The sequence below is a fragment of the Stegostoma tigrinum genome, chromosome 8 (assembly GCF_030684315.1).
Source record: "Stegostoma tigrinum isolate sSteTig4 chromosome 8, sSteTig4.hap1, whole genome shotgun sequence".
Classification (NCBI taxonomy): domain Eukaryota; kingdom Metazoa; phylum Chordata; class Chondrichthyes; order Orectolobiformes; family Stegostomatidae; genus Stegostoma; species Stegostoma tigrinum.
In genome coordinates, this window is record NC_081361.1 from 10,813,584 (window position 1) to 10,839,981 (window position 26,398).

The following is a 26,398-nucleotide window of genomic DNA, read 5'->3' on the forward strand; positions in this document are numbered from 1 at the left end:
TTATGCACAAATATAGTACAGGTGTAGTGATGTTTCGGCCCCTTTTTAGATCCTTCCTGATTTAAATGAATGGAACTTTAAAAATTGGGAGAAATTTCAAGTGAGCTGATGACTTACTATTATCTTTTTTACATTATGTTAAATACATAGTCTTAATTGACTTTTCAAGCAGTTACTAATGGCAACACTCAGTTAAAGTCCTGATGATGCTTAACATGATGCTTAAAATCTCTCCTTTCCCAATGTATTCACTTGTCCTGGTTTCTGGCAGCCTCAACAGTGAGGTAGAAAGTTGTGAGCACCCCGACTGAACCCTGCTGCCATGCCATTACAATGCTGATGGGACGTTGTATTGATGGGGCTGCCACCTTCAAAATAAGATATTAATACAAGGCCCACTACCTATTATTCTGTATGCAAAAGGTCCAAAGGCACATCTCTCAGAAGAGTTGTCATTTGTTCCTTGATTTAGGATGACACCTATTCAGGACCATGAATCTTCACATGACTGAGCAGGCCAATTTTTAGCCGATAGATCTTTGAGCACATGGGACAAAATGATCATGGCGTAGTGGCATTTGGAATGCAGGATTCATCTACTTTTAGAGTAGAAGGTCCTCCTGATATCTTGTCAACATTCCTCAATCAATCAAGAAATAAATGGATGCTTATTCATCCAGGTGGTGTTTGTAGTACCTGACTGGACAATCTCATTTCAAAAACTTCTGCATTGTCTTGAAGAAGTGGCACAATTACAATTTTTCAATGTAAAAGAATGCACCCTTGGTCATTTGCTTTCTTGGTGATCCACATTCCCATGGCCCCAGCAGCTCTGTAATAACTGAATATGAGTATTTTCTGGCACCCAACAAATACATCACATAGACATTCCAAAATAACACATGCAATTTTTTTTGTATTCAAAGGCATCACTATCTTCAACTGATAAATGAGGCACAGAGCAAGATTTTATGAACAGCAATGAGATGAAATCACCTTTATATCCTATCATTAGATCTTTCATTTATGTAATAAACTGGGCCTGTCCATCTTTGACGGTTACTGTGATTTCTGTACGTTAACACTGATGTCATACAAAAGTAGGTCTTGGAAACAGACTCAGCATCAGACATGTGAAATGAAGATATCAACCAAATTGTTCAGAATATTAATTCATAATAGAACACATGGAAAAATTGGTATTTGAAGTGCCAGTTGATTTCAACACTTCCCAGAAGTAAAACTGAAAGTGACATTTTATGCCTTAACAAAAGTTAACCACCAAATTTCCTCAAATTAAATACTGGGAAGGCAGAAGCCATTAGTGCTCATCTCTGTTCAAAACTTAGTTCCCCAGTGACCAACTCCAGCCCTACACTGGCAACTTTAAAGGGAAAGTCAGCCTGTTTGTAACCTTGGTGTCACATTTAATTCTGACATGAAGTTTCAAGCCCATCTTCATACCATCACCAAGATTGCCTATCTCTATCTTTGTAATACTGCCTCTGTCTTAGCTCATTTGATATTGAAACCCTCATCCATATTTTTCTTACCTCTAGACTTGGCAATTCCAATGTCCCCAACGCTTCACTGTCAGTCAACTTCAATCCTCTCTGTTTATATCTTTTTCTCACACCAAGTCCAGTTCCCTATCACCCCTGTGGCCGTTGCATCGGCTTCCATTCAAGCTACGTCCCAATTTTAAAATACTCAACCTGATTTTCAAATACCTCCATGTCCTGGCCGTCCCTCTCCTTAGCCCCACAACCCTTTGAGTAACTGTTCTTCCCTAGTGCTGGGCTTTGTGCAGTTCTAGTTTCCATTGCAACTCCATTGGTAGCCATACATACATTGACTTCGACCCAATATTCTGGATTCCCCAACACGTCTCCAATTCACTTTCCTATATATGAGTTGGAATAGCATTGGTTGGGCCACGTTTGAAATACTCTGTTCAATTCTTGTCTCCCTGCCATAGGAAAGACGTTGTTGAAACTTGAAAGGGTACAGAAAAGATTTACAAGGATGTTGCCAGGGTTGGAGGGTTTGAGGTACAGGGAGAGGCTGAATGGGCTGTGGCTATTTTCCTAGGAGCATCAGAGGCTGAAGGGTGGCCTTATGGAGGGTTATAAAATCATGAGGGGTATGGATAGGATGAATAGCCAAAGTCATTTACCCCAGCGTAGAGGAGTCCAAAAGTAGAGGGCATTGGTTTATGATGAGAGGGGAATGGTTTAAAAGGAACCTAAGGGGCAACATTTTCACACAGAGGGTGGAGCATGCATGGAATGCACTGCCAGAGAAGCGGTGGGGCCTGGTACAATTACAACATTTAAAAGGCATCTGGATGGGTATGTGATTAGGAAGGGTTTAGAAGGACATGGACCAAGTGCTGGCAAATGGAACTAGATCAATTTCGGATACCTGGTTGGCAGGGATGAGTTGGATCAAAGGGTCTGTTTCTGTGCTGTATTCTCTGTATGACTATATGGTCAGCATGGACGAGTTGGACCAAAGGCCCTATTTCCGTGTTATACAACTCGACGACTCTAAGCTACTGCTTAAAACCAACCTGTTGGACTGAGCTGTTTGCCATCTGACCTCATTTTGATTCAGCGTGGCAATTTGTTTTATCATTTCCCAATGAAGCGCCAGGGGATGTTCTGTCAAGGTGCCTTGTAAATATAAATTGTTGTTCAATTGCATTCCTTAAAATAGAAACTTTCAGAAATTATTTGCACGTCTCAAAATCTTAATAACACCGCCGCTAATTGGCAGACAGCCGTTTACGACCCGCTTGGTTGAACAGATAACTGAGAGGAGAGACAATGTAGCTTTAACTCTGGAAGAATTGACACAATTAAAACAAAATTTAAAATACCTCCGCAAAAAAAGGAGGAAGAGGGTTCCAAATAGTTCCTCCGAGCCGAAGGAATAGAGAGATGGATAGTGCACTGGACTTGGGTCCGTGGGAGGGGGTAGTGGGCAGGTAAGGAAGGAGGGAAGGAAGATAGATTGAGAGGCGGTGCTCGGGCTGGAAGGCTCAGGGAGATTTACAGTGCTGCCTGGCGGAGGAGTGCGGCCGGGTGAGGCGGTCTCGGAAAGTTACTGTAACTTTCCAATGTCGGCGAGATTGGAGTTGGAGTGTTCGAGGCCGGTGGCCGAGCTGCAGAGTCGCCGCAACTTTAACTTAAGTATTTGAGAAACAGAGAGAGGAGAAACTTTGTTCTCCTGCTGAATGCTCTATGAGGAGTGTCGAGAGGAGGTAACTGCCGAGAGATGGGAGCCAGCCAGCTGTGGTGGAATCTGTGGGGCATTCTGAGGATTGTGGCCGTGTGTGGAGGTGAGTGAAGGGAGGGTGGAGAGTGTGAGGAGCGACCACCCTGGAGGGAGGTAAAATGAACCAGCGGAGACAGGGAGAGAACTGGAAAGCCAGGCCGTAGTCCTCCTTTCAAAAACTTCTGACAAACTTTCATCGCGGCTTTCAAAGTTACTGAGAATTTTTTTTTACAAAAACAAAACTGTTCTCGTCTCCAAGGGTCCCCATGTCAGACCGACTGCCACCGTAGCCTCCCTGAATCAAAGTAAATTTGGACTTCTTTTCTCTCTTTCTCCCACCCCCCCCCCCCCCCATCCCCCTTTTCTGCCGCAACATCGCGGGAGAGTAACTTGCAAAGTTCATTAAACTTTAAGGGAATCCTTCAGCGCGCCCTGAGCGGGGAGACTGAAGGATTCGTGTGACAAATACTATTGCCATTGTGATCATTTCCCTCCATTCGGTGATCAGGGCGCCGCAGGAATTGATTTTAAAAAGCTCTCTCTCTCTTCCACTCCCCCCACCTTCCTAAAAAATCTCCAAGTTTTGTGGACAGATTTTTTTCTGATCCCAAAATGAACTCCACCAACCCACTTCCTTCTATCTTTAAACAGACCCCCGGCCAGTGAGAAAGTTTTTAGGTCTAAGAGGACGAAAATGATCACCCAGACTAGATTGGAGCCCTTTTCGAAGCAGACTTGATGCTTTTTTAAAAAGTTCCCCACCCTCCCAAATTCAACCTCCACATCAAAAAAAACCTCCATCCATTAACTTTTTTCCTCTTCACCGCCCCCCCCCCCCCCCCCCCACGTCATGTGAACTTGTTACTGTTCAACTTCTCTCGAGTTTTTTTTTCTGGGCGATGAAGAATTTTTTTAAAGAAAGATTCCTTTCAAAAAAAACTTCACAAGCTCCACATCTGGATTGAGACTGTGTCTGGCTTTTGTTGTTGGGGAAAGCACAGTCGTCAAAGTATTGTTTAATAAAAAGCTTTAAAGAAAAAAATGAAAACTTTTTCGTAATAAGCGTTGATGTCAGGAAGGGAACTGAAAGATCACAGTGCATAAGAGACAACGTGGAAATTTTATTAGTCAAAAGACTGGTGATTCATATTTACAGAAAAGTGCATCGAAACTGTTTCTTTACGGTGTGAGAAGGAGCAAAGTAGCACAGCAGCATTTTCTGTCACTGTCCAACCTGGGAGGAGGCTCATTCATTAGTTGCTATGATGAACATTGACGTTGAGAGTTTTTTTTTAAAGGAAGAGATGGCAGATACCATTATGTGTATCCAGTTGTGTTGAGGTGACCTCGTTTTGTGTGCAGTGGAGAACATTGTTTTGGCTTCACCTGTAGATTGTGTTTGTCTTGTATGGAAGCAATAACATCTGGCTTTTTAGAGCCTCTGAAGTTCATGGATTTGCTGCATTTCAACAGTGCGCGTTTGATGTGTTCATCCTGCTAATGATTCTACACACACACACACACACACGCATATATGGTCCACATGTTGAAACACTGATTTCATTTTGTTAAAACGTGAGTGCATTCTGGGCTTTTATGCAGTTGAATGGTTTGTTTTACGTTGTGGCTCAGAGTTGTGAAAACTAAAATGAGCGTTTGCGGAAACTCCCCGAGACTGCCAGTAAATGCACTATTCTCTGTAAAATGAGAAAGCAACACTTCTATTTGTGCAGCGACTTAACGCGTCATTCGAGCGTCTCGGGGAACTTGACGTGATGATTTACTTTGAAGTCCAGTAACTGTTCTGGAAATAAGCGCCTTGTCCATTCTGCGTCTTCCATGTATCCAAACGGTATTGAGTTGGTTGGCCTATATCGGAACAGAAGTGCTACCGTGTACAAGGGGGTTGCAAAGTCAGTTCCCTGGGTAAGGACTGATATTTGAATGTTGTCTACTGCTGCAAGGTCCAGTGGTCCAGCCTAACAACCATTCCAAACGCAGTCCTTCGGAAACAGACCGTAAACCATAGACTATGCAGTTTGGATGGACTCCTTCATTATATTAAAAGCGTGATACAAATAGATGCCATTGTTGTCACATGCTTATTTTCAAGCCAAGTTGGCAGGGACTTAATTTTCCACTTTGTTCACTTGGAGAGAAAGGATGATCTCAGACAGAGCATTAATATTAGCTTGAGTGAAATAAGTTTTTTTTAATATGAGCAGGAAGCAGTGTAACATGCAATCCACTAGTTGTAGTATAGGGTTGATATATTGGTTTGTAATGTTTAATATAACTTTTAAATAAACATTCCTTTTAATATTCTGCCCCAAATATCCCTAATACCTGCAGAATTTTTTTCTCTATTTTTCTGATTGTTACACGTTTCTGTGTTTCAGTTTGGTTATTTTATGTATGAATTTTTTGATGATAGTGTCTTTATAATGGGCAAAGAACAAATAACTACACAGCACAGGAACAGGCCCTTCAGCCCTCCAAGCCTGCAACAAGACATTTTGCCCGTCCATACTAAAGCTATTTTCACTTAAGGATCTGTATCTCTCTCTATTCCCTTCCTATTCATGTATTCATCCAGGGACTTCTTGAAAGCTGCTATTGCATCTGCTTCCATCGCCACCTCTGGCAATGTGTTCCAGGCGTTCACCACCCTTAGTGTGAAAAACCTGCCTCGCACATCTGTTTTAAACTTGCCCCCCTTGCACCTTGAACCTGTGTCCCCTCATAATTGACCCCTACACCTTGGGGAAGAAAGCCTCAGACTTTCCACTCTATCCATGCTATTCACAATCTTATAAGTTTCTATTGGGTTGCCACTCAGCCTCCTGCTTTCCAATGAAAACAAACCCAGTCTATTCAGCCTTTCTCCATAGCTAAAGTCCCCCATACCAGGCAACATCCTGGCAAACCTTTTCAGTACATTCTCCAGAGCGTCCACATCCTTCTGGTAGTGTGATAACCAGAACTATGCAATTTTCCAAGAGTGGCCTAAGTAAAATGCTATAAAGCTGCAGCATAACTTGTCTATCCTTATACTCAATGCCCCTTCCAATGAAGGCAAGTATGCCATAACCCACTTTTTCTACCTTATCTATCTGTGCTGCCACCTCCAGTGATCTGTAGACCTGAATACCCTGATCCCCCTGCATATCAATACTCCTAAGGGTTCTGCCAGGTATAATTTCCACCTGCACTTGACCCTCCAAAATGCATCACCTCTCATTTCTCCAAATTAAAGTCCGTCTGCCATTTTTCTGCACATGCCTCCAACTGATCTACATCCTGCTGTATCCTCTGACAGTTCTCCTCACTATCTGCAACTCCACCAATCTTTGTATCATCCACAAACTTACCAGTTAGACCAGCTACATTTTCCTCCAAATGGTTTATATAGTTTTGGGGAGCAAAAGTTTTTCTTTAATAACTAAAATGTACATCTGCAATTAGAGATGAGGCAAATGTGACCCTTCCCAGCATTGTTCAATTTGCAGCTCTAAGGATGTGTGAAAACAAGGTTCGGGGATGCTTAGCGCTGCTGAAGTTGCTGTCTGCATTTGCAGTGCTTTGGACACTTTTTGTACCTGGTTCATATCACATTCTACATATAAGATGACAATTGCACTTCACACAGTTTGGTCATAAAAAAACCACAGCATTGTATTTATAGTCATTTACTAGTTGTTCAGCAGCATAATCCATAAGCCAGACAAATGGCAGTTGCAACTAGAAAATTTTATGTCAAAAAAATCATTGTCTTGTTGTGTTTCTTCAAAAGAAATTCAAAAGGCTCAAGGGCACAGAGACTTCCCCCACTTGTTTTGCATTTTGACCCCATGCTTTAATATGTCTCTTCAGATAGTTCTTTGTCTCAGGAATGCATGTGTACCATCATCGAGCTATGGCTTCCAGTGATACTTGGTACTTTAACATCTGAAATACCTGTGATGGAACAAGTTATGGGTGGGGCTGGATTAGGAGATAGCAACACACTACAAAATAAGACACCATGTTTGCGTAAGTGCAGCCTTAGCTGCAACACTGCTGTGACCAAGAAGGCTGATGCTAAGAAGTGTCCTCTGTTTTCGTTGCCCATCACAGATGGCACCTTTGACACCCTGTTTCCCTTTGGTTCTGTCATTCAGCTAAGAGGGCTGTGACAATGACGCGGTTTTGTTCCTGAAAGGGCCGTTCGGATTTTTATGACAATCCAACAACTTACTGATCATTATTATTGATTTTTGGATTCATATGATCAGATTTTTTTTTTGAAAAAATACTTGTTCACTGTGAGATTGTCACAGTGACATTTGAAAACCTCCTTTGGATTACTAACCTGGAAATCCTTCACAGAGGTACGAGGGAGAAATAATGTACAATAATGTATTTTTAAAAGAAAACTATCACCTCATAGAATTATGTGCAAAGTACAAACAAGAAAGAAAGTCATAGAAATTCAACCTGCCTTGTTTAGTTTATAATGCTTACTCTTTATGTTACCATCGCCTATGTCAGGATTCACATTCATAGGTGGTGACAGCCTTCTGATCTTTTGTATATGCTGCTGCTTTCCACAGACCATTTTGGTTAGATTGTGTTGGTAAGTTAGTGAACAATGGGAATTGAGAGGAGTAAAGGACCACTCCTGGCCCAATCTGATCCCACACGTTATCCACTAGAGAACTGAGGAGCATGGATTCAGATTGATTGTTCACTTCTATCGATTTAAGAAAACTTAGAAACTATTTTCATCATTTTCTTTGCTGTCCCAGCTGAAACCCTCCAACTTTGCCCAGCATGTTGCCCAATACCCCATAGTTCAGTTAAATGCTGAGGTTGGGAGGAGTCTCTCTTTTGAAGAAGTTGGTTTAAAATAAAACTAGTTATGTATTTTAAATACAATTTCAACACTGAAGACGAAATTCGGTGCAAGTTACTATAGAGTCATAAAGTCTTTGGCCCAGCATGTCTGTGCTGGTCAAAAACAACTATCTAATTATTCAAAACCCATTTCCCAGCATGTGACCCATTGCAAATGCACATCTAGATACTTCTAAAATGTTATGAGGCTTCCTGCCTTTACACACTTACAGACAGTAAGTTCAGTTTCCCACCACCCTTCTTCTTCTCCACCAAACCTTCTGCCTCTTACCTTAAGTCTATGCCCAGCCTACCTGACCTATGTCTCAAGTAATTTTATACATTTACATTTCCGCTGTTCTGAGGAAAACAATCCCAGTCTGTCTAATCTGTTTTCTTAACCTAAAACCACCTGCCTAGGTAATGCCCAGGTAAATCTCCTCCGCACCCTCTCCAGTGCAATCACATCCCTCTAATGTGAATTTCAGAAATGCATGCAATATTCTAGGTGTACATTTGAATTTGTTTCTGTAGATGCTTGTTGAGAATTAGTTCAACAAGGAGAAATTGGTGGAAATGGATCAGGAGTCAAATAAAGAAGAATTGGATGGAATAGCTAAGAATAACACCAGGACTTGTGTTGACCACTTTTGCAGAGATCAGAAGATATAGAGTACACTGTCTCCCAATCTCCAAAGCAGAAAAAACACATAGGAGGCTCTGACACAGGGACACAGGAGTTGCTGGACAAATTGGATGACACAATGGCTCAATGATTAGCATTGCTGCCTCCTAGTGCCAGGGAGATAGAAACAAAGAAAAATAGGAGCAGGAGGAGGTGGCCGTTCAGCCCTTTGAGTCCGCTGCACCATTTGTCATGCTCATGGCTGATCATTTAACTTAATAGCTTAATTCTGCATAATCTCCATAATCTTGGATCCCATTCGCCCCCAGTGCTGTATGCAGCTGTCTCTTGTATACATTGAACATTTTGGCATCAACTGCTTCCTATGGTAGTGAGTTCCACAGGTTCACCACTCTTTGGTGAAGAAATGTCTCCTCACCTCTGTACTAAATGGTCTATCCATGTTCAGTTCTGGCTGGGCAACTGTCTGAGTGGAGTTTGCATATTCTCCCTGTGTCTGTGTGGATTTTCTCTGGATACTCTGGTTTCGTCTCACAGTCCAAAGATGTGAAGTTAGGTGGATTAGGCGTGGAAAATATGATGTTAAGTAGATAGTTTGGGATGTTCTTCAGAGGGACAGTTTAGACTCAATGGGCTGAATGGTCTGTTTCTGTACTATGAGGATTCTAAAAGATCAAGGTCCTATTTTTCCACCTTCTATATCCTGGTAGTTGCTAGAGTCAGTAATAATAGAATTGTTCAACAATCTGACAAACTTTGCATCAGTCTGCATTATGGAAGGCACTGTTAGTATACCAGAACCAATAATATAAGAGTATCGAGGCAGGAGTGACTGTAGTGGCCATCACCTAAGGAATAAGGTACTGTGGAAGCTGAACAGCCTGAAGGTGGATGAATCATCCGTACCATATGGATTAGCGTTCTGAAGGATATAGCTGAGGAGATTACGGAGGCATTGGTGGTGATCTTTCAGGACTTACTGGAGTCAGGGATCCTTGAGGCCTGGACACTGGCTAAGTAACACCTGTATTTAAGAAGGGAGGGAGGAGAAGAGGGGAAATTATAGGCCGCTAGCCTAACCTCAGTTGTTGATAAAATTTTAAGAATGAGATTGTGGAGTACTTAGAAGTGCAAGGTAAAATAGAGCTGAGCCAGCACGGCCTTGTCAAGGTGTGGTCATGCCTAACAAATCTGCCAGAATTCTTTGACATAATGAGTGAGACAGACAACATAGAGCCAGCAAATGCGATCTATTTGGATTTCCAGAAGGCCTTTGACAAGGTGCTACACAGGAGGCTTCTCAATCAGATAAGAGCCCATGGTGTGAGGGGCAAAGCCCTATCATGGGCAGAGGATTTGTTGCCTGGAGGAAGGGAGAGAGTGGGATAAAATGTTCTTTCTCAGGATGGCAACAGGTGATTCGTGGAGTTCTGCAGCGGCCAGTGTTGGGACCTCAACTATTCATGTTATATGTCAGCGATCTGGACAAAGGAACTGTCGGCTATGTTGCTAAGTTTGCAGATGACACAAAGGTAGGTAGAGGGACAGGTAGAATTGTGGAAGCACGGAGGCTGCAGACGAATTTGGGTAGGCTAGAAGAGTGGACAAATAACTGGTAGGTGGAATACACTATGGGAAAGAGTGAGCAGTTTGGTAGGAAGGATAGAAGGTTAGACTACTTTGTAAAAGGCTTCACAATTTGAAGCACAGAGGAGTATAAGAGTCCTAGTTGAGGATTCTCTTCAGGTTAACATGTAGGTTCACTTGGCAGCTAGGAAGGCAAATGCAATGTTTGCATTCATTTTGAGAGGACTAGAATAAAAGAGCAGCAATCTGCCTCTGAATTTGTATAAGGTTCTGGTCAGACCACATTTGGAATATTGTGAGCAGTTTTGGGCCCTGTATCTAAGAAAGGATATGCTGGCATGGGAGAGGGTTACAGGGACGTTCACAAGAATGATGCTGGGAGTGAAGGACTTGTCATATGAGGAGCGGTTGACTATTCTGGATCCGTACTCAATGGAGTTTAGAAGGATGAGCAATTTTGTTGAACCTTAGAGGATGCCGAGAGGTCTGGATAGAGTTGGTGTGGAGAAGATGTTCCTGCTAGGACTCAAGGGCAGAGCCTCAGAGTGAAGGGACAACCCTTTAGAACTGAAATGAAGGGGAATTTCTTCAAACGGGGTGGTGAATCTTTGGAATTCATTGCCACGCAAAGCTGTGGAGGCCATGTCATTGAATGTGTTTAAGACAGAATAATAGATTCTTGATTTGTAAAGGGATCCATGGTGATGGGGAGAAGGCAGGAAAATGGAGTTGAGAAATGTATCAGCCAAGATTGAATGGCAGACAAGATTCAATGGGCCGAGTACCTTATTTTCCTCCTATACCTTATGGTCCTATGGTCTAATCTTTACCAATTAGCCTACAACAGCAGCAGACGTGAAGTCTGGAAAAACCCAGCAGTGAGAACCATGTATAAAGTCACCACATTTTGTGTCTCAATCACTTACCACATGTCATGCCTCAAAGTACTTGTATAATTCACCCCAAAGTGGTATCTGGTGGAAGAATTCTGTTTAATGTATATTTTAATGAATTGTTAGAAACATATCCCACTGTTTCGCAAAGGAAATGTTAGTGGTGCCTTTGAAAACCATCATTAGATGTGGACACATGTGGAACATCATGCTTTAACTGAAATTTTACTATTTCAGTTGGAATTTGCTCAGTGGTTGAGGTGATGTCTGTAAGAATCCGATATTTACAGTCGAAGAAACAATTTGCTAATTAAAAGTTTGGAAGGATAGTTGTTGTCGGTGCCGTCTCCCATTACTATTCCTTACCACCCTCGCAAAAGGAATGCTTTCCCTTTGTCAAAGGAATATTGAATAGAAAAATGAATATAAGGATAAACTGTCTTTCAGAAGTTTGTGCTTTTTGTGTTGATGAACAGGCTTTTGCCCATTTTGGGGTGGTATTCTGATCACAGGGTCTCTAGACCTTGCTTTCTTTCTGGCCTGTATTTCTCACAGTAAGCTACACTTATTTGTCAAAGTGGCTTTGGAAAGTCCCAAGCCAAAGTAAGGAGATTTGTAACTGCATACTCAGTAAACTGGCAGCATTGGAATTGGAAAGTAAATGGCACCAGTCCGTTACAATTAAGGAAAACATTACTGATGTAGGAAATAGTGGATGAAACCTGAATGCATTTTTATTTTTTTTTGTTCAGTCTAAACATTCAAGTAGTGCTGCTAAATGCTGTGTGGGAAGGTAGAATGCCACAGCAAGCACCAGGAATTCAGGAAAGTACAATACGGATGACAGCGGGGAAAGAGATTGGTGAAACATAAAGTTTAGTACTAATCCGAGAATTTAAGTTTTTGTTTGAATACCAACCTCAAAAGCACAACATGACTGTTAACCACCAAAAATGTTTGTCATGTGCAAATGACTCAGCTGGTAGAAGGTGGCCATGGTACAGTATGGAGTTACTTGGAACAGAAATAAGTCTTGATCTAATCTTAATCCTCCACATTCAGCGAATTGATTTCAGCTGCAACAAAACTCAGTGCCATTGGGTTAGGGATGCACAGTATTCCCTTTTACAGTCCATGTGCTCTTAAGCAAATACACATTTATTTAGTGGGGGGTTGTTTCCTCCCTTGTGAAATAACTGCACAGAGGCTGGTATCCCATCACCAAGCCATCCCTTATTTACACAGGCTCTAACCAGCCAGCTCAGAACCAGTCCCTAGACTGAGGGAACCTTCTGACCCTCCTGTTTATATCTGCTCCCCGATTGGCCCAGGTTAACAGCCCCAATCAAGAATCTCATTGTCAAAGAGATCCACTTTGCCCTTGTTCCAATCACTACACTTGGCTTTTCTGACCAGAGTTGCCAATTTGCAGGTTATGTGGGGAAGTGCAGAAAGAGTTGGGGTGTGTCAGGGGAAGAGAGGCAAAGCTCGCAAGAAAATGTGCTGTCAACGTCACAAAGATACAAGTTTAAAGTGGGATCCTGATCCTGGCTGCATTTGAAAAGAATGCCAGAAAGTAACTATAATTTACCTGAGCAGGAAATAGGTATTTAATGCGGACTGTGAAGTTGCTCCATTGACTTCACCATGAGTTGGTGCTCCATTTTGGGTTATATCGTCCACTAAGGCTTGATCCCTGGTCTTAGTTTACACATTTAGCATTGGCCACAGCAATTTCTAAAACTTTCCTTGGTTAGCAAGGATTTCCACAGCGAAACACACTCCACTGAGCCAAGCTGGGATGGATTCAAAGATAATGGGAACTCCAGATGCTGGAGATTCCAAGATAATAAAATGTGAGGCTGGATGAACACAGCAGGCCAAGCAGCATCTCAGGAGCACAAAAACTGATGTTTCGGGCCTAGACCCTTCATCAGAGAGGGGGATGGGGGGAGGGAACTGGAATAAATAGGGAGAGAGGGGGAGGCGGACCGAAGATGGAGAGTAAAGAAGATAGGTGGAGAGAGTGTAGGTGGGGAGGTAGGGAGGGGATAGGTCAGTCCAGGGAAGACGGACAGGTCAAGGAGGTGGGATGAGGTTAGTAGGTAGCTGGGGGTGCGGCTTGGGGTGGGAGGAAGGGATGGGTGAGAGGAAGAACCGGTTAGGGAGGCAGAGACAGGTTGGACTGGTTTTGGGATGCAGTGGGTGGGGGGGGAAGAGCTGGGCTGGTTGTGTGGTGCAGTGGGGGGAGGGGACGAACTGGGCTGGTTTAGGGATGCAGTAGGGGAAGGGGAGATTTTGAAACTGGTGAAGTCCACATTGATACCATATGGCTGCAGGGTTCCCAGGCGGAATATGAGTTGCTGTTCCTGCAACCTTCGGGTGGCATCATTGTGGCAGTGCAGGAGGCCCATGATGGACATGTCATCAAGAGAATGGGAGGGGGAGTGGAAATGGTTTGCGACTGGGAGGTGCAGTTGTTTGTTGCGAACTGAGCGGAGGTGTTCTGCAAAGCGGTCCCCAAGCCTCCGCTTGGTTTCCCCAATGTAGAGGAAGCCGCACCGGGTACAGTGGATGCAGTATACCACATTGGCAGATGTGCAGGTGAACCTCTGCTTAATGTGGAATGTCATCTTGGGGCCTGGGATGGGGGTGAGGGAGGAGGTGTGGGGACAAGTGTAGCATTTCCTGCGGTTGCAGGGGAAGGTGCCGGGTGTGGTGGGGTTGGAGGGCAGTGTGGAGCGAACAAGGGAGTCACGGAGAGAGTGGTCTCTCCGGAAAGCAGACAGGGGAGGGGATGGAAAAATGTCTTGGGTGGTGGGGTCGGATTGTAAATGGCGGAAGTGTCGGAGGATAATGCGTTGTATCCAGAGGTTGGTAGGGTGGTGTGTGAGAACGAGGGGGATCCTCTTGGGGTGGTTGTGGCGGGGGCGGGGTGTGAGGGATGTGTCGCGGGAAATGCGGGAGACGCGGTCAAGGGCGTTCTCGATCACCGTGGGGGGAAAGTTGCGGTCCTTAAAGAACTTGGACATCTGCGATGTGCGGGAGTGGAATGTCTTATCGTGGGAGCAGATGAGGCGGAGGAATTGGGAATAGGGGATGGAATTTTTGCAGGAGGGTGGGTGGGAGGAGGTGTATTCTAGGTAGCTGTGGGAGTCGGTGGGCTTGAAATGGACATCAGTTACAAGCTGGTTGCCTGAGATGGAGACTGAGAGGTCCAGGAAGGTGAGTGATGTGCTGGAGATGGCCCAGGTGAACTGAAGGCTGGGGTGGAAGGTGTTGGTGAAGTGGATGAACTGTTCGAGCTCTTCTGGGGAGCAAGAGGCGGCGCCGATACAGTCATCAATGTACCGGAGGAAGAGGTGGGGTTTGGGGCCTGTGTAGGTGCGGAAGAGGGACTGTTCCACGTAACCTACAAAGAGGCAGGCATAGCTGGGGCCTCCTGCACTGCCACAATGATGCCACCCGAAGGTTGCAGGAACAGCAACTCATCTTCCGCCTGGGAACCCTGCAGCCATATGGTATCAATGTGGACTTCACCAGTTTCAAAATCTCCCCTTCCCCTACTGCATCCCTAAACCAGCTCAGTTCATCCCCTCCCCCCACTGCACCACACAACCAGCCCAGCTCTTCCCCCCCCACCCACTGCATCCCAAAACCAGTCCAACCTGTCTCTGCCTCCCTAACCGGTTCTTCCTCTCACCCATCCCTTCCTCCCACCCCAAGCCGCACCCCCAGCTACCTACTAACCTCATCCCACCTCCTTGACCTGTCCGTCTTCCCTGGACTGACCTATCCCCTCCCTACCTCCCCACCTACACTCTCTCCACCTATCTTCTTTACTCTCCATCTTCGGTCCGCCTCCCCCTCTCTCCCTATTTATTCCAGTTCCCTCCCCCCATCCCCCTCTCTGATGAAGGGTCTAGGCCCGAAACGTCAGCTTTTGTGCTCCTGAGATGCTGCTTGGCCTGCTGTGTTCATCCAGCCTCACATTTTATTATCATGGATTCAAAGATGTTTAGGTGAGCACAGGATCAATCTTGATAATGATTTCTCTGAGGTCAAATCACTCATGACCGAAACCTGGTTATGAATAATGACTCCTTTAGTGAGTTAGCTGTGGTAGACCAAAGCTAGTAGGAATGAAGCCTACAGTAGAAATTTAGAGACTTAAGAAAACTGGTAAAGCGAGAAATCCTGCATACACCTCTTGAGAGAAAAAATGTTTTAACCCGAATTGTGAATATTGACGAAAGATTTCCTGATGTATTTTCCACACCGCACACCATAGGGTATTCAAGATCATAACTGAAAAACTCAGCACAAGTTTGATCATTGATTTGGTCCAGACAAATCTATGCCCCTCCCGGGGGTCTTTAGAACATTTTGGAGTATTGTCTCCAGGTGTGTGAGCTTGATTGGGATACAGTGACACCAAGTGGCAGGCTTGCTGCAGCATCATCCTCAAAAGAGCAACTGTTATATCAGTTATCTGCAGTTCCCCTGCCCACTCAGTAACCAACAGCGCGCATTGATGTGGTCATGAGCCTGGTTTAAGGCATTGGCTTACCTAAAGGAGGGATAACACACAGGGCATGACTGATTTATTGGAACTAGACACCAGATGTGTCTGAGCAGAATCACAATGAAGCTAGGTTCTGCCACTGTTGGTCTTTATGAACAAAACAGTGATACCTTCTAGAAACATAATGTTGGGAGAGGGAGGAAAGAGCATGTTCAGAAACCTCGATAACAAAGTGTGAAGCTAGATGAACACAGCAGGCCAAGCAGCAGTTCATAAACCTTGCTAGTTTGAGTGCTTCCTATTCCAGGACAGGATGTGCTGAGATAATTCGGTGATAATTTTGTGATTTCATATGAGGCTGAAATATTTAAGGAGATGTGGTAGTGTGTCGATAAGAGGTTTGGGTTTAGGACAGAAAAGAACAGCAGTGACAGATGTTTATTTGACACTTCACAAATGATTTCAGAGAAGTCAGTGTTGGGACCTTTTTTTTGGATAAATATGTACAATTTACAATGGCACTATCAAAGCTTGCCAACAAGAAAATAGGAAATGTGTTTTAAAAGAAAATTGACTTGAGAATGCATGACAATGTTGCGCAGGTAGATGCCATACATGAAATTACATGGGAAAAATTTTGGCCATGTTACATTTTGGAATGAATGTTTTTTTAAAAATTCATTTGTGGGATGTGGGCGTTGGACAGCATTTATTGCCTGTCCCCACTTGCCCTTGAAGTTGGTGGTGAGCTGCCATCTTGAACTGCTGCAGTTCATCTGCCTTGGGGAGAGAATTCCAGGATTTTGACACAGTGGGATAAGAAATAAGTACTAACAAAAAACTTAAACCAAAGCAGGAGCAGAGAATCCAAAGTTTCATTAAAAGAAATGTGGAGCACGAAGTGATGCGAAACCTATGTAGATAAATGTTCAAACACAGTCAGGCTATTGTGTTAAGTTTCAGGAACCATACAGGCCATCAAGGCCATGGAGATGGTGCAAAAGAGATTTGCTTAAAAAGTTTCCGGTGTCGTGAAAAAATCTACTCTCTCTGGTAGAGCGTGGGTGGTTAGAAGTTCTGACAAATGTGCTCAAAATTCTGAGGGATTTCAGTGAGGTTAAATGGGAAGCATTTTCACTGGTCAATGAAAAGAACCTGAAGGAAACAAATTTAAACTTGCCAAAAGAATGAGGAGAGAGTTCAAGCCTTTTTTATGCAGTGGTGGAAGGAATATTCGTCACAGCTTTTAAAGAGGAAGTTGATAAATACTTGTGAAAGATATTATGTAAATTTACAGAACAGAAGCAGGCAATTTGACCCAACTAGTCTTTGGTGTTTGCGTTTCAGAGAAGCCTCTTCTACCCCATGTTTATCGCTCCATTTATCAACATAACCTCTATTTCTTTCTTGCTTGTGTTTATAGCTTCCTCTTGAATGCATATCGCCTCATTTCACCTCAACTAATCCTTTGGTAGTGAGTTTCACATTCTGAGTATTTTCTGGGACCATAATACTGGCCTTTGTGTTTTCTCTTGGGTTCACAAAGGAAGACAATTAGTAAGGTCTAAACATTAATGAGGAAGTATCGAGTCAGTCAGTGGATAGTTACTAATGAACATATGATGGCTTCCTTTGCGAGACAATGTATCATAATTGCTGTGAGACCTATAAAAACTGGTTTGTTTCAATTCCCAGCCCACAAGTATCATAAGCCAGCAATAATAGGTGACCCAGTATCATTTAGGTTGGCATGCACACTTCTTACATTGACCTTCAAAAGGTCTACAGGTCGTAATTGATTTGAAGGAGCAGAACATGTATTGTTTAGTGTTTGTTCAGTCCACCTGTTTGGACCTTATGACAGGTGACACTTGAACCAGGGCCTTCTAGAAACTATCGCTTTACAATATCCAGAGGTCTTATTGTACAGTTATAGTGGCACCTGATTTAGAGTGCATTGACAGTTAACTGTTTTCTTTACTGCAGGAACTGACTGTTAAGCCATCAACTCAAATGTTGCAATGCAACTTATATCATGCCAAAACTGCCCAAATAATTGATAAGTATTTATGTGAAAATACAAGCACCTGTAATGTTCTGAACTCTGGGCCCCTGTGCTTTATAGGAATTCTATTTTCTGATCTGTGGCATGTCTGTTTCTGAAATATCCTTTGCCACTTCTTTGAGTACGTTTAATTTAAGTGTTTGCTTGGTAGATGCTTACATTTTTATGGAAAATTAGGAGCAGAGAATCCAAAGTTTCATTAGAAGAAATGTGGAGCACAAAGTGATGTGAAATCTATGTAGATAAATGTTCAAACACAGTCAGGCTATTGTGTTAAGTTTCGGGAACCATACTGCAAGAGATGGTACAGATTCATACTGCTCGAAAGTGAAATGTAGAGAGTGGAATTTTGGTTATGATCAACTTGTTTTAGTTTTGTATGGAAGGGATGTTTTCCCCATAGAGTCTATTATTTCTGAAAAATGTTAATTTTTGGAAATTACTAGATTCTGGAAGAAAACTTTTCCCCTTGATAAAATGTTTTGTTTAGTTCTTCGTGTCCATTGAGGTTTACTTCTTATGTGCTAAAAGTGCCACATAAATACAAGTTGCATGTCATCCAAGGACATGGATTGGTGGTTTGTTTTTCGTAGAATCGTCGTCTAGCTGTTGAGTGCTACAGCTTAGAGATAAAGGATGGAATTTAAAGGCAGGCTTTTTGTAGGAAGGAAGACTAATTGCATTTGGATTATGCCGTTGTGCTGAAATATCAACAGACTTGAATAGTACGTCTTCAAAGCTGTCTGCATATTAGGATGTTTCTCATTCCATGTTTACAGTGGAGTGTCTTGCTGCCTGTAATGACTGTCAGGTATTTGTGTGTGAAATCTCTGTCATGAAGACATTGGAATGCAGTATCTACTGGCTTCTTTGTGAAAGTTGTTATAGTGTCAAGCCCTCTGCATCTGCCAGAACAACAAACAAGAAAATAGTCTGTGCGCTCACATGGCCATCTGATGTTGCCTGATAAATATTAAATGTATTGGGCATAAAACAATGAATGCCCATAGCCTTAAAGTTAACCTGAATTTATTCAAATATTATGAATTGTCTTTAGGTTCCCTGAATGTTTTTGATGAAATAGGAATTGACTCCATAAATGAATTGCCTTTGAGTCACAGTATCATACAGCATAAAAACAGGCCTTCAGCCCACCTTGACTATGCTGACCAACAAACACAAAACTATACTCATCCTATTTAGCTGCACTTGGCCTATAGTCATCTATGCCCTGACATTTTAAGTGATTTGTCTTCCATCTTGCGTCAAAACAAATTAAACCTGTAAAGTGAGGTTACGATCAGACTGTGGAATCTGGTGCAACATACTTCTGACCTCAGACTCTGTTAATCCCACTGGTTTCCAAACTGGGACACACCCAATGGCATCAAATCAAAGAATCTCAATCCTATTTTTCTCTTCCACCTTTACTGCTGCAGTGCTTATTTCCCCACACAGCTCTTTCAATGCTTCCAAAGTTCTCGAACTGGTTTAAACAATTGGCTTCCCTTGTTCCAGCCTTCTCAAATTTATTTAAGGTCTCTGTTTTGAAATACACAAGACTCAAACCAGTATGTCTCATCACCGGTTTTTCTCATTTTTGCTTCAGGGAAATGCTACCCTTGTGCTGTCTCATTGTATATTGTCCTTTGAGCTCCCTTCCTGTTGGGAAGCAGCTGTGTTTTTTCTGTTGACATGAGCATGATTGAAGTGTGAAGCATACACTAAATACGTTGGCTGCCAAAAGTATGACTTGACCAGATTGAGCCAAATTGACCATTTTTGTGATTCATTTGTTACCTGCTCATGGTCATGTTGCCACCACCTTTGACAATGTGTTGTTTAGGTGTTCTGGCAGAAGATTCATAACTGCACCACATTTATGTTTTTGTACACTTTTTTGCCACAGACAATGCTTAGGGTCACAAGATTCTTTGAAAGGAAGACCAAGTTTCAAGCCATTTGCAAATTGCTGGTCACTGTTTGTCCACACATTATAATGCTGTACATTGCTGTTGAAACAATTAGTTGCATCTGTTTAATGTTTGTTAAATGTTTGGTGAATGTGAGGAATTATAAATTTGTATCTGTGCATCCTCGTTCGTGCAGCCTGCTGTTGTACCGGCTATTCTGTTTGTGAGGAGCTTGTAACATTTGAAACATAGTTGAAAAATGAATATTAACACTGATTAAAGTGATTAATGGAAAGTGTTTGTTTACATTTACAGCCTGTGCCAGCATTCCTTAGGACTATGAAATATTTGTGTTCCCAGTTCTGTTTGTGTAGGCTGCAGCATTCAGCATTCTGAAGTATTAATGTAGAGTTTTACTCCTGGAGTTTGAAGGGTGGGGTAGATTCCTTGGTAAAGAGATGCCTGTGAACGAAATTAGTTGACCAAGATAAATTTTGTTTGTGCATTTCTGTTCATTATCTGAATTCACACAAAATAAAACTCCAAACTGCACAATGTTGTACCATCAGGTCAAAAACAGATGTGGAAGCCCCAATCGATTTTACCTATTCGCTGTAGCTCCCACTGTCATTTGACAGGATTCAATGAGGTAAAATGAAACGACAGCTCAGCAATTGTCCTAGCTGTGATTGACTAATTCAGTACGTCCAAAGCATCAGTACGGACCTTTTGTGGGGTGTCATACCTAGTGTTATGTCAGGCGGTGGCTTGAGGCTACTAGCAACAACAGATATTTCTTTATTTTTACCCCCCCCACCCACCGCTGCCGAAATGCCACTGAGAAATATTTCCCTTCATTGAGCATTTTCTGTCCTTCTGCCTCCTTAGCACCAGCTTGTGTTGCTTTTCTAAGATCATGAATAACAACCTTGACGGTGACTATGCTAGAACACTTCAGCCTTTATCAAACTTGGATACTGTAAATGCTCTTGTTTATGAGACTGCTTTTGAGATTACAGTCAAGCAGTATCTTTTATTGTCAGGGGCAAAATATTTCCAAATTTTCTTTGAGGAGAAGCTCTTGTTCTTTTAGGTAAACAAATGGGGAGGGCGTACTTATTAAAACTCACTGTTTCTTCCTGGAAGCTGTGAGGATTTGTGGAGGTTAAATAGATCACAGGGAGTGAAACAGAAACAAGCAGTAGACAAATGGAGAAACAGAATCTGACAATTGGAAATGGAAACCTGCTTTTGGTGCATAGCACCAGAGATAATGGGAACTGCAGATGCTGGAGAATCCAAGATAATAAAATGTGAGGCTGGATGAACACAGCAGGCCAAGCAGCATCTCAGGAGCACAAAAGCTGACATTTTGGGCCTAGACCCTTCATCAGAGAGGGGGAATGTGGTGAGGCTCCTGGAATAAATAGGGAGCGAGGGGGAGGCGGACCGAAGATGGAGAGAAAAGAAGATAGGTGGAGAGAGTATAGGAGGGGAGGTAGGGAGGGGATAGGTCAGTCCAGGGAAGACGGACAGGTCAAGGAGGTGGGATGAGGTTAGTAGGTAGGAGATGGGGGTGCGGCTTGGGGTGGGAGGAAGGGATCGGTGAGAGGAAGAACAGGTTAGGGAGGCAGAGACAGGTTGGACTGGTTTTGGGATGCAGTGGGTGGAGGCGAAGAGCTGGGCTGGTTGTGTGGTGCTGTGGGGGGAGGGGACGAACTGGGCTGGTTTAGGGATGCGGTGGGGGAAGGGGAGATTTTGAAGCTGGTGAAGTCCACATTGATACCATTAGGCTGCAGGGTTCCCAAGCGGAATATGAGTTGCTGTTCCTGCAACCTTCGGGTGGCATCATTGTGGCAGTGCAGGAGGCCCATGATGGACATGTCATCTAAAGGATGGGAGGGGGAGTGGAAATGGTTTGCGACTGGGAGGTGCAGTTATTTGTTGCAAACCGAGCGGAGGTGTTCTGCAAAGCAGTCCCCAAGCCTCCGCTTGGTTTCCCCAATGTAGAGGAAGCCACATTGGGTACAGTGGATGCAGTATACCACATTGGCAGATGTGCAGGTGAACCTCTGCTTAATGTGGAATGTCATCTTGGGGCCTGGGATAGGGGTGAGGGAGGAGGTGTGGGGGCAAGTGTAGCATTTCCTGCGGTTGCAGGGGAAGGTGCCGGGTGTGGTGGGGTTGGAGGGCAGTGTGGAGCGAACAAGGGAGTCACGGAGAGTGTGGTCTCTCCAGAAAGCAGACAGGGGTGGGGATGGAAAAATGTCTTTGGTGGTGGGGTCAGATTGTAGATGGCGGAAGTGTCAGAGGATGATGCGTTGTATCCGGAGGTTGGTGGGGTGGTGTGTGAGAATGAAGGGGATCCTCTTTGGGCGGTTGTGGCGGCGGCGGGCTGTGAGGGATGTTGCGGGAAATGCGGGAGACGCAGTCAAGGGCGTTCTCGATCACTGTGGGGGTAAAGTTGCGGTCATTGAAGAACTTGGACATCTGGGATGTGCAGGAGTGGAATGTCTTATCATGGGAGCAGATGCGGCAGAGGCAGCGGAATTGGGAATAGGGGATGGAATTTTTGCAGGAGGGTGGGTGGGAGGAGGTGTATTCTAGGTAGCTGTGGGAGTCGGTGGGCTTGAAATGGACATCAGTTACAAGCTGGTTGCCTGAGATGGAGACTGAGAGATCCAGGAAGGTGAGGGATGTGCTGGAGATGGCCCAGGTGAACTTGAGATTGGGTGGTAGGTGTTGGTGAAGTGGATGAACTGTTCGAGCTCCTCTGGGGAGCAAGAGGCGGCGCCAATACAGTCATCAACGTAACGGAGGAAGAGGTGGGGTTTGGGGCCTGTGTAGGTGCGGAAGAGGGACTGTTCCACGTAACCTACAAAGAAGCAGGCATAGCTGGGGCCCATGGCCACCCCCTTAGTCTGTAGGAAGTGGGAGGAGTCGAAAGAGAAGTTGTTGAGGGTGAGGACGAGTTCGGCTCGACGGATGAGGGTGTCGGTGGAGGGGGACTGGTCGGGCCTGCAGGACAGGAAGAAGTGGAGGGCCTTGAGGCCATCTGCATGCGGAATGCAGGTGTATAGGGACTATACTCTCTCCACCTATCTTCTTTTCTCTCCATCTTCGGTCCGCCTCCCCCTCTCTCCCTATTCCAGAACCCTCACCCCATCCCCCTCTCTGATGAAGGGTCTAGGCCCGAAACGTCAGCTTTTGTGCTCCTAAGATGCTGCTTGGCCTGCTGTGTTCATCCAGCCTCACATTTTATTATTTTGGTGCATAGCACTCTCTGTAGTAAGTTCAAAGGTTATGGATTCGAAGTCCCAGCACAGAGAAAGCAAGGGAGGTGTTGGCCTGGTGGTATTATCATGGGGCCATTAATCCAGAAGTCTAGGTATTGTAGGTTACGTGGACAAAGTGCGTGGCCATGGGTACCCGCATGGGCCCAAGCTATGCCTGCCTCTTTGTAGGTTACGTGGAACAATCCCTCTTCCGTACCTACACTGGTCTGAAACCCCATCTCTTCCTCCATTACATTGATGACTGTATTGGCACTGCCTCGTGCTACCACGAGGAGTTCGAACAGTTCATCCTCTTCACCAACACCTTCCACCCCAACCTCAAGTTCACCTGGACTCTCTGTAACACCTCCTCACTTTCCTGGGCGCCTCTATCTCCATCTCGGGCAACCACGTAGAAACCTCTATCCATTTCAAGCCCACCGACTCCCACAGCTATCTAGAATACACCTCCTCCTGCCCAGCTTCCTGCAAAAATGCCATCTCCTATTCCCAATTCATTCACCTCTGCCGCACCTGCTCCCAGGATGAGGGATTCCGCTCCCGCACATCTCAGATGGCCTCGTTTTTCAAGGACTGCAACAACCCCCCTGCATTGGTCGAGAACGCCATCGACTGTGTCTTCCACATTTCCCGCAACTCATCCCTCACATCCCATCCCCTCAACCACCAAAAGCGAACCCCCCTTGCCCTCACATACCACCCCACCAACCTCCGGATCCAACGCATCATCCTCCGACATTTCCGCCATCTGCAATCCAACCCCACCACCAAAGACATTTCCTTCCCCACCCTTGTCTGCTTTCTGGAGGGACTACTCTCTCTGTGATTCCCTTGTCCGCTCCACACTCCCCTCCAACTGCACCACACCTGGCAATTTCCCCTGCAACCGCAGGAAGTGCTACACCTGCCCCCATACCTCCTCCTTCATGCCCATTCCAGGCCCCAAGAAGACTTTCCACATCAAACAGATGTTCACCTGCACAACTGCCAATGTGGTATACTGCATCCACAGTACCTGTTGTGGCCTCCTCGACATTGGGGAAACCAAGCGGAGTCTTGGGGACCGTTTTTTGCGGAACACCTACGCTCAGTTTGCAATAAACAACTGCACCTCCCAGTCGTGGACCATTTCAACTCCCCCTCCCATTCCATCCTGGGCCACCTGCAGTGCCACAACGATGCCACCCGAACGTTGCAGGAACAGTAATATTCCACTTGGGAACCCTGCAGCCCAATGGTATCAATGTGGATTTCACAAGCTTCAAAATCTCCCCTTCCCCTACTGTATCCCGAAACCAGCCCAGCCTGTCCCCGCCTCCCTAATCAGTTCTTCCTCTCACCTATCCTTTCCTCCCACCTCAAGCCCCACCTCCATTTCCTTCCTACTCACCTCATCCTGCCCCCTTGACCTGTCCATCCTCCCCAGACTGACCTATCCCCTCCCTACCTCTCCACCTACACTCACCTCTACTGGCTCCATCCCCACCTCTTTAACTTGTCTGTCTCCTCTCCACCTATCTTCTCTTCTATCCATCTTCAATCCACCTCCCCCTCTGTCTCTATTTATTTCAGAACCCTCTTCCCCCTCCCCCTTTTCTGATGAAGGGTCTAGGCCCGAAACATCAGCTTTTATGCTCCTAAAATGCTGCTTGGCCTGCTGTGTTCATCCAGCTCTACACTTCGTTACCTCTAATATTCTAAGGCACAGGTTTGCATCCTATCATGGCAGGTAGTAGAAATTGAACTCAATTAAAAAAGAAGGCCTGAATTAAGAGTCTAATGATGACCATGAATCAGTTGATGGGGAAACAGCCATCTGGTTCACTAATGCCCTTTAGGGGAAGAAATCTGTTGTCCTTGCCTGGCCTCGCCCACATGTGATTCCAGATCCACAGCAATGTGGTTGACTCTTGGGCAGTTAAGGATGGGCAATAAATGCTGGCCAGTGATGTTTACATCTCATGAATAAATTAAAAATAACAGATACAAGGCATACTGTAGCCCTGTCATGTAGATTTCTATTTGTAAAACAAATTAACAAATTTGCTAAGCAAATATATATCCTGGGGTGCCACATTTGTTGCTGCACTGTAGTCATGCGAAAGTAACAATCTATCAGTCTACAAACCACATTGAATGTAGTTTTCTACAACTCTCCAATGAAGCTTCAGCATTTTGAGCTCTGAATGAAGTTAGTTTGAATTTATGGAAACCAAAAGATGTAATAATTCCATAAGATTCTAGAAGTGTTGCACTGTCTGCTTCCTTGGGTTCATTTCCAAGTTCCTATTGTTCCGTTCAAAAAATTTCCTTGATAAATAAATGCTTCACACCCAGTGTGAATAAAATAGATAACCCGTTCATTTATCACTTTGCACTTCGGGATCTTTCTTTGTACAGAGTTGGGTTGCCTTGTTTTGCATGTTATTGCAGTGACAGCATTTCAAAAGCACTCCATGAAATCTGCTTTACAGTGTACTGAAGTTGAAAAATTGTGTAAACTCAAACCTACCTTCTTGTGGCATTACAGAGACTTTACAATCAACCAAAACTGGAAAGCAGATGGGTTTTTATTTATTCTCATTTTGGAACTGCTTTAAGTATTTTCCCCATAATGAATGGGGCTGCTGGTGTTCACGTTGAACCTTTTGACAGAAGTCCATTGCACATGGTTAAAGCCGGACATGTGCTCAGTTCAAAGTCATAATTTGCAGCTTTTCCAGGTCCTGTGCCTTCCCTAAAGTGCTATCTCATGGTCTTATGAGTGCAGAAAACACATTAAGATCGGAGACTGGGAGACTGATTCAGTAAGCAGAAAACAATAATAGGTAGATGAGAGTAAACCGGTTGATGTGGTGTATATGGATTTCAGCAATGCGTTCGATAACGTTCCCCACAATAGGCTATTGTACAAAATTTGGAGGAATGGAATTGTGGGAGATATAGCAGTTTGGATCGGAAATTGTCTTCTTTCAGCAAGCCAGAGGGTGGTAGTTGATGGGAAATGTTCATCCTGGAGACCAGTTACAAGTGGTGTACCGCAAGGGTTGGTGTTGGGTCCACTGCTGTTTGTCATTTTTATAAATGACCTGGATGAGGACGTGGAAGGATGCGTTAGTAAATTTGCAGACGACACTAAGGTCGGTGGAGTTGTGGATAGTGACGAAGGATGCTGTAGGTTGTAGAGAGACATAGATAAGCTGCAGAGCTGGGCTGAGAGGTGGCAAATGGAGTTTAATGCAGACAAGTGTGAGGTGATGCACTTGGGTAGGAGTAACCAGAAGGCAAAGTACAGGGCTAATGGTAAGATTCTTGGTAG

General features: G+C 44.3%; 1 protein-coding gene across 2 annotated transcripts in view; it reads left to right on the forward strand.

Annotated features, from left to right (window-relative positions):
- The first annotated feature begins 3,073 nt into the window (after window positions 1–3,073).
- Window positions 3,074–26,398, forward strand: part of LOC125456541 (neurogenic locus notch homolog protein 2-like) — a 166,649-nt gene continuing 143,324 nt past the window's right edge. For both annotated transcript variants that reach the window (XM_059647728.1, XM_048539747.2), the window contains exon 1: window positions 3,074–3,343. In XM_059647728.1, coding sequence (XP_059503711.1) covers window positions 3,280–3,343 — 64 coding nt within the window. In that variant the 5' untranslated portion in view covers window positions 3,074–3,279. The remainder of the gene's footprint in view (window positions 3,344–26,398) is intronic.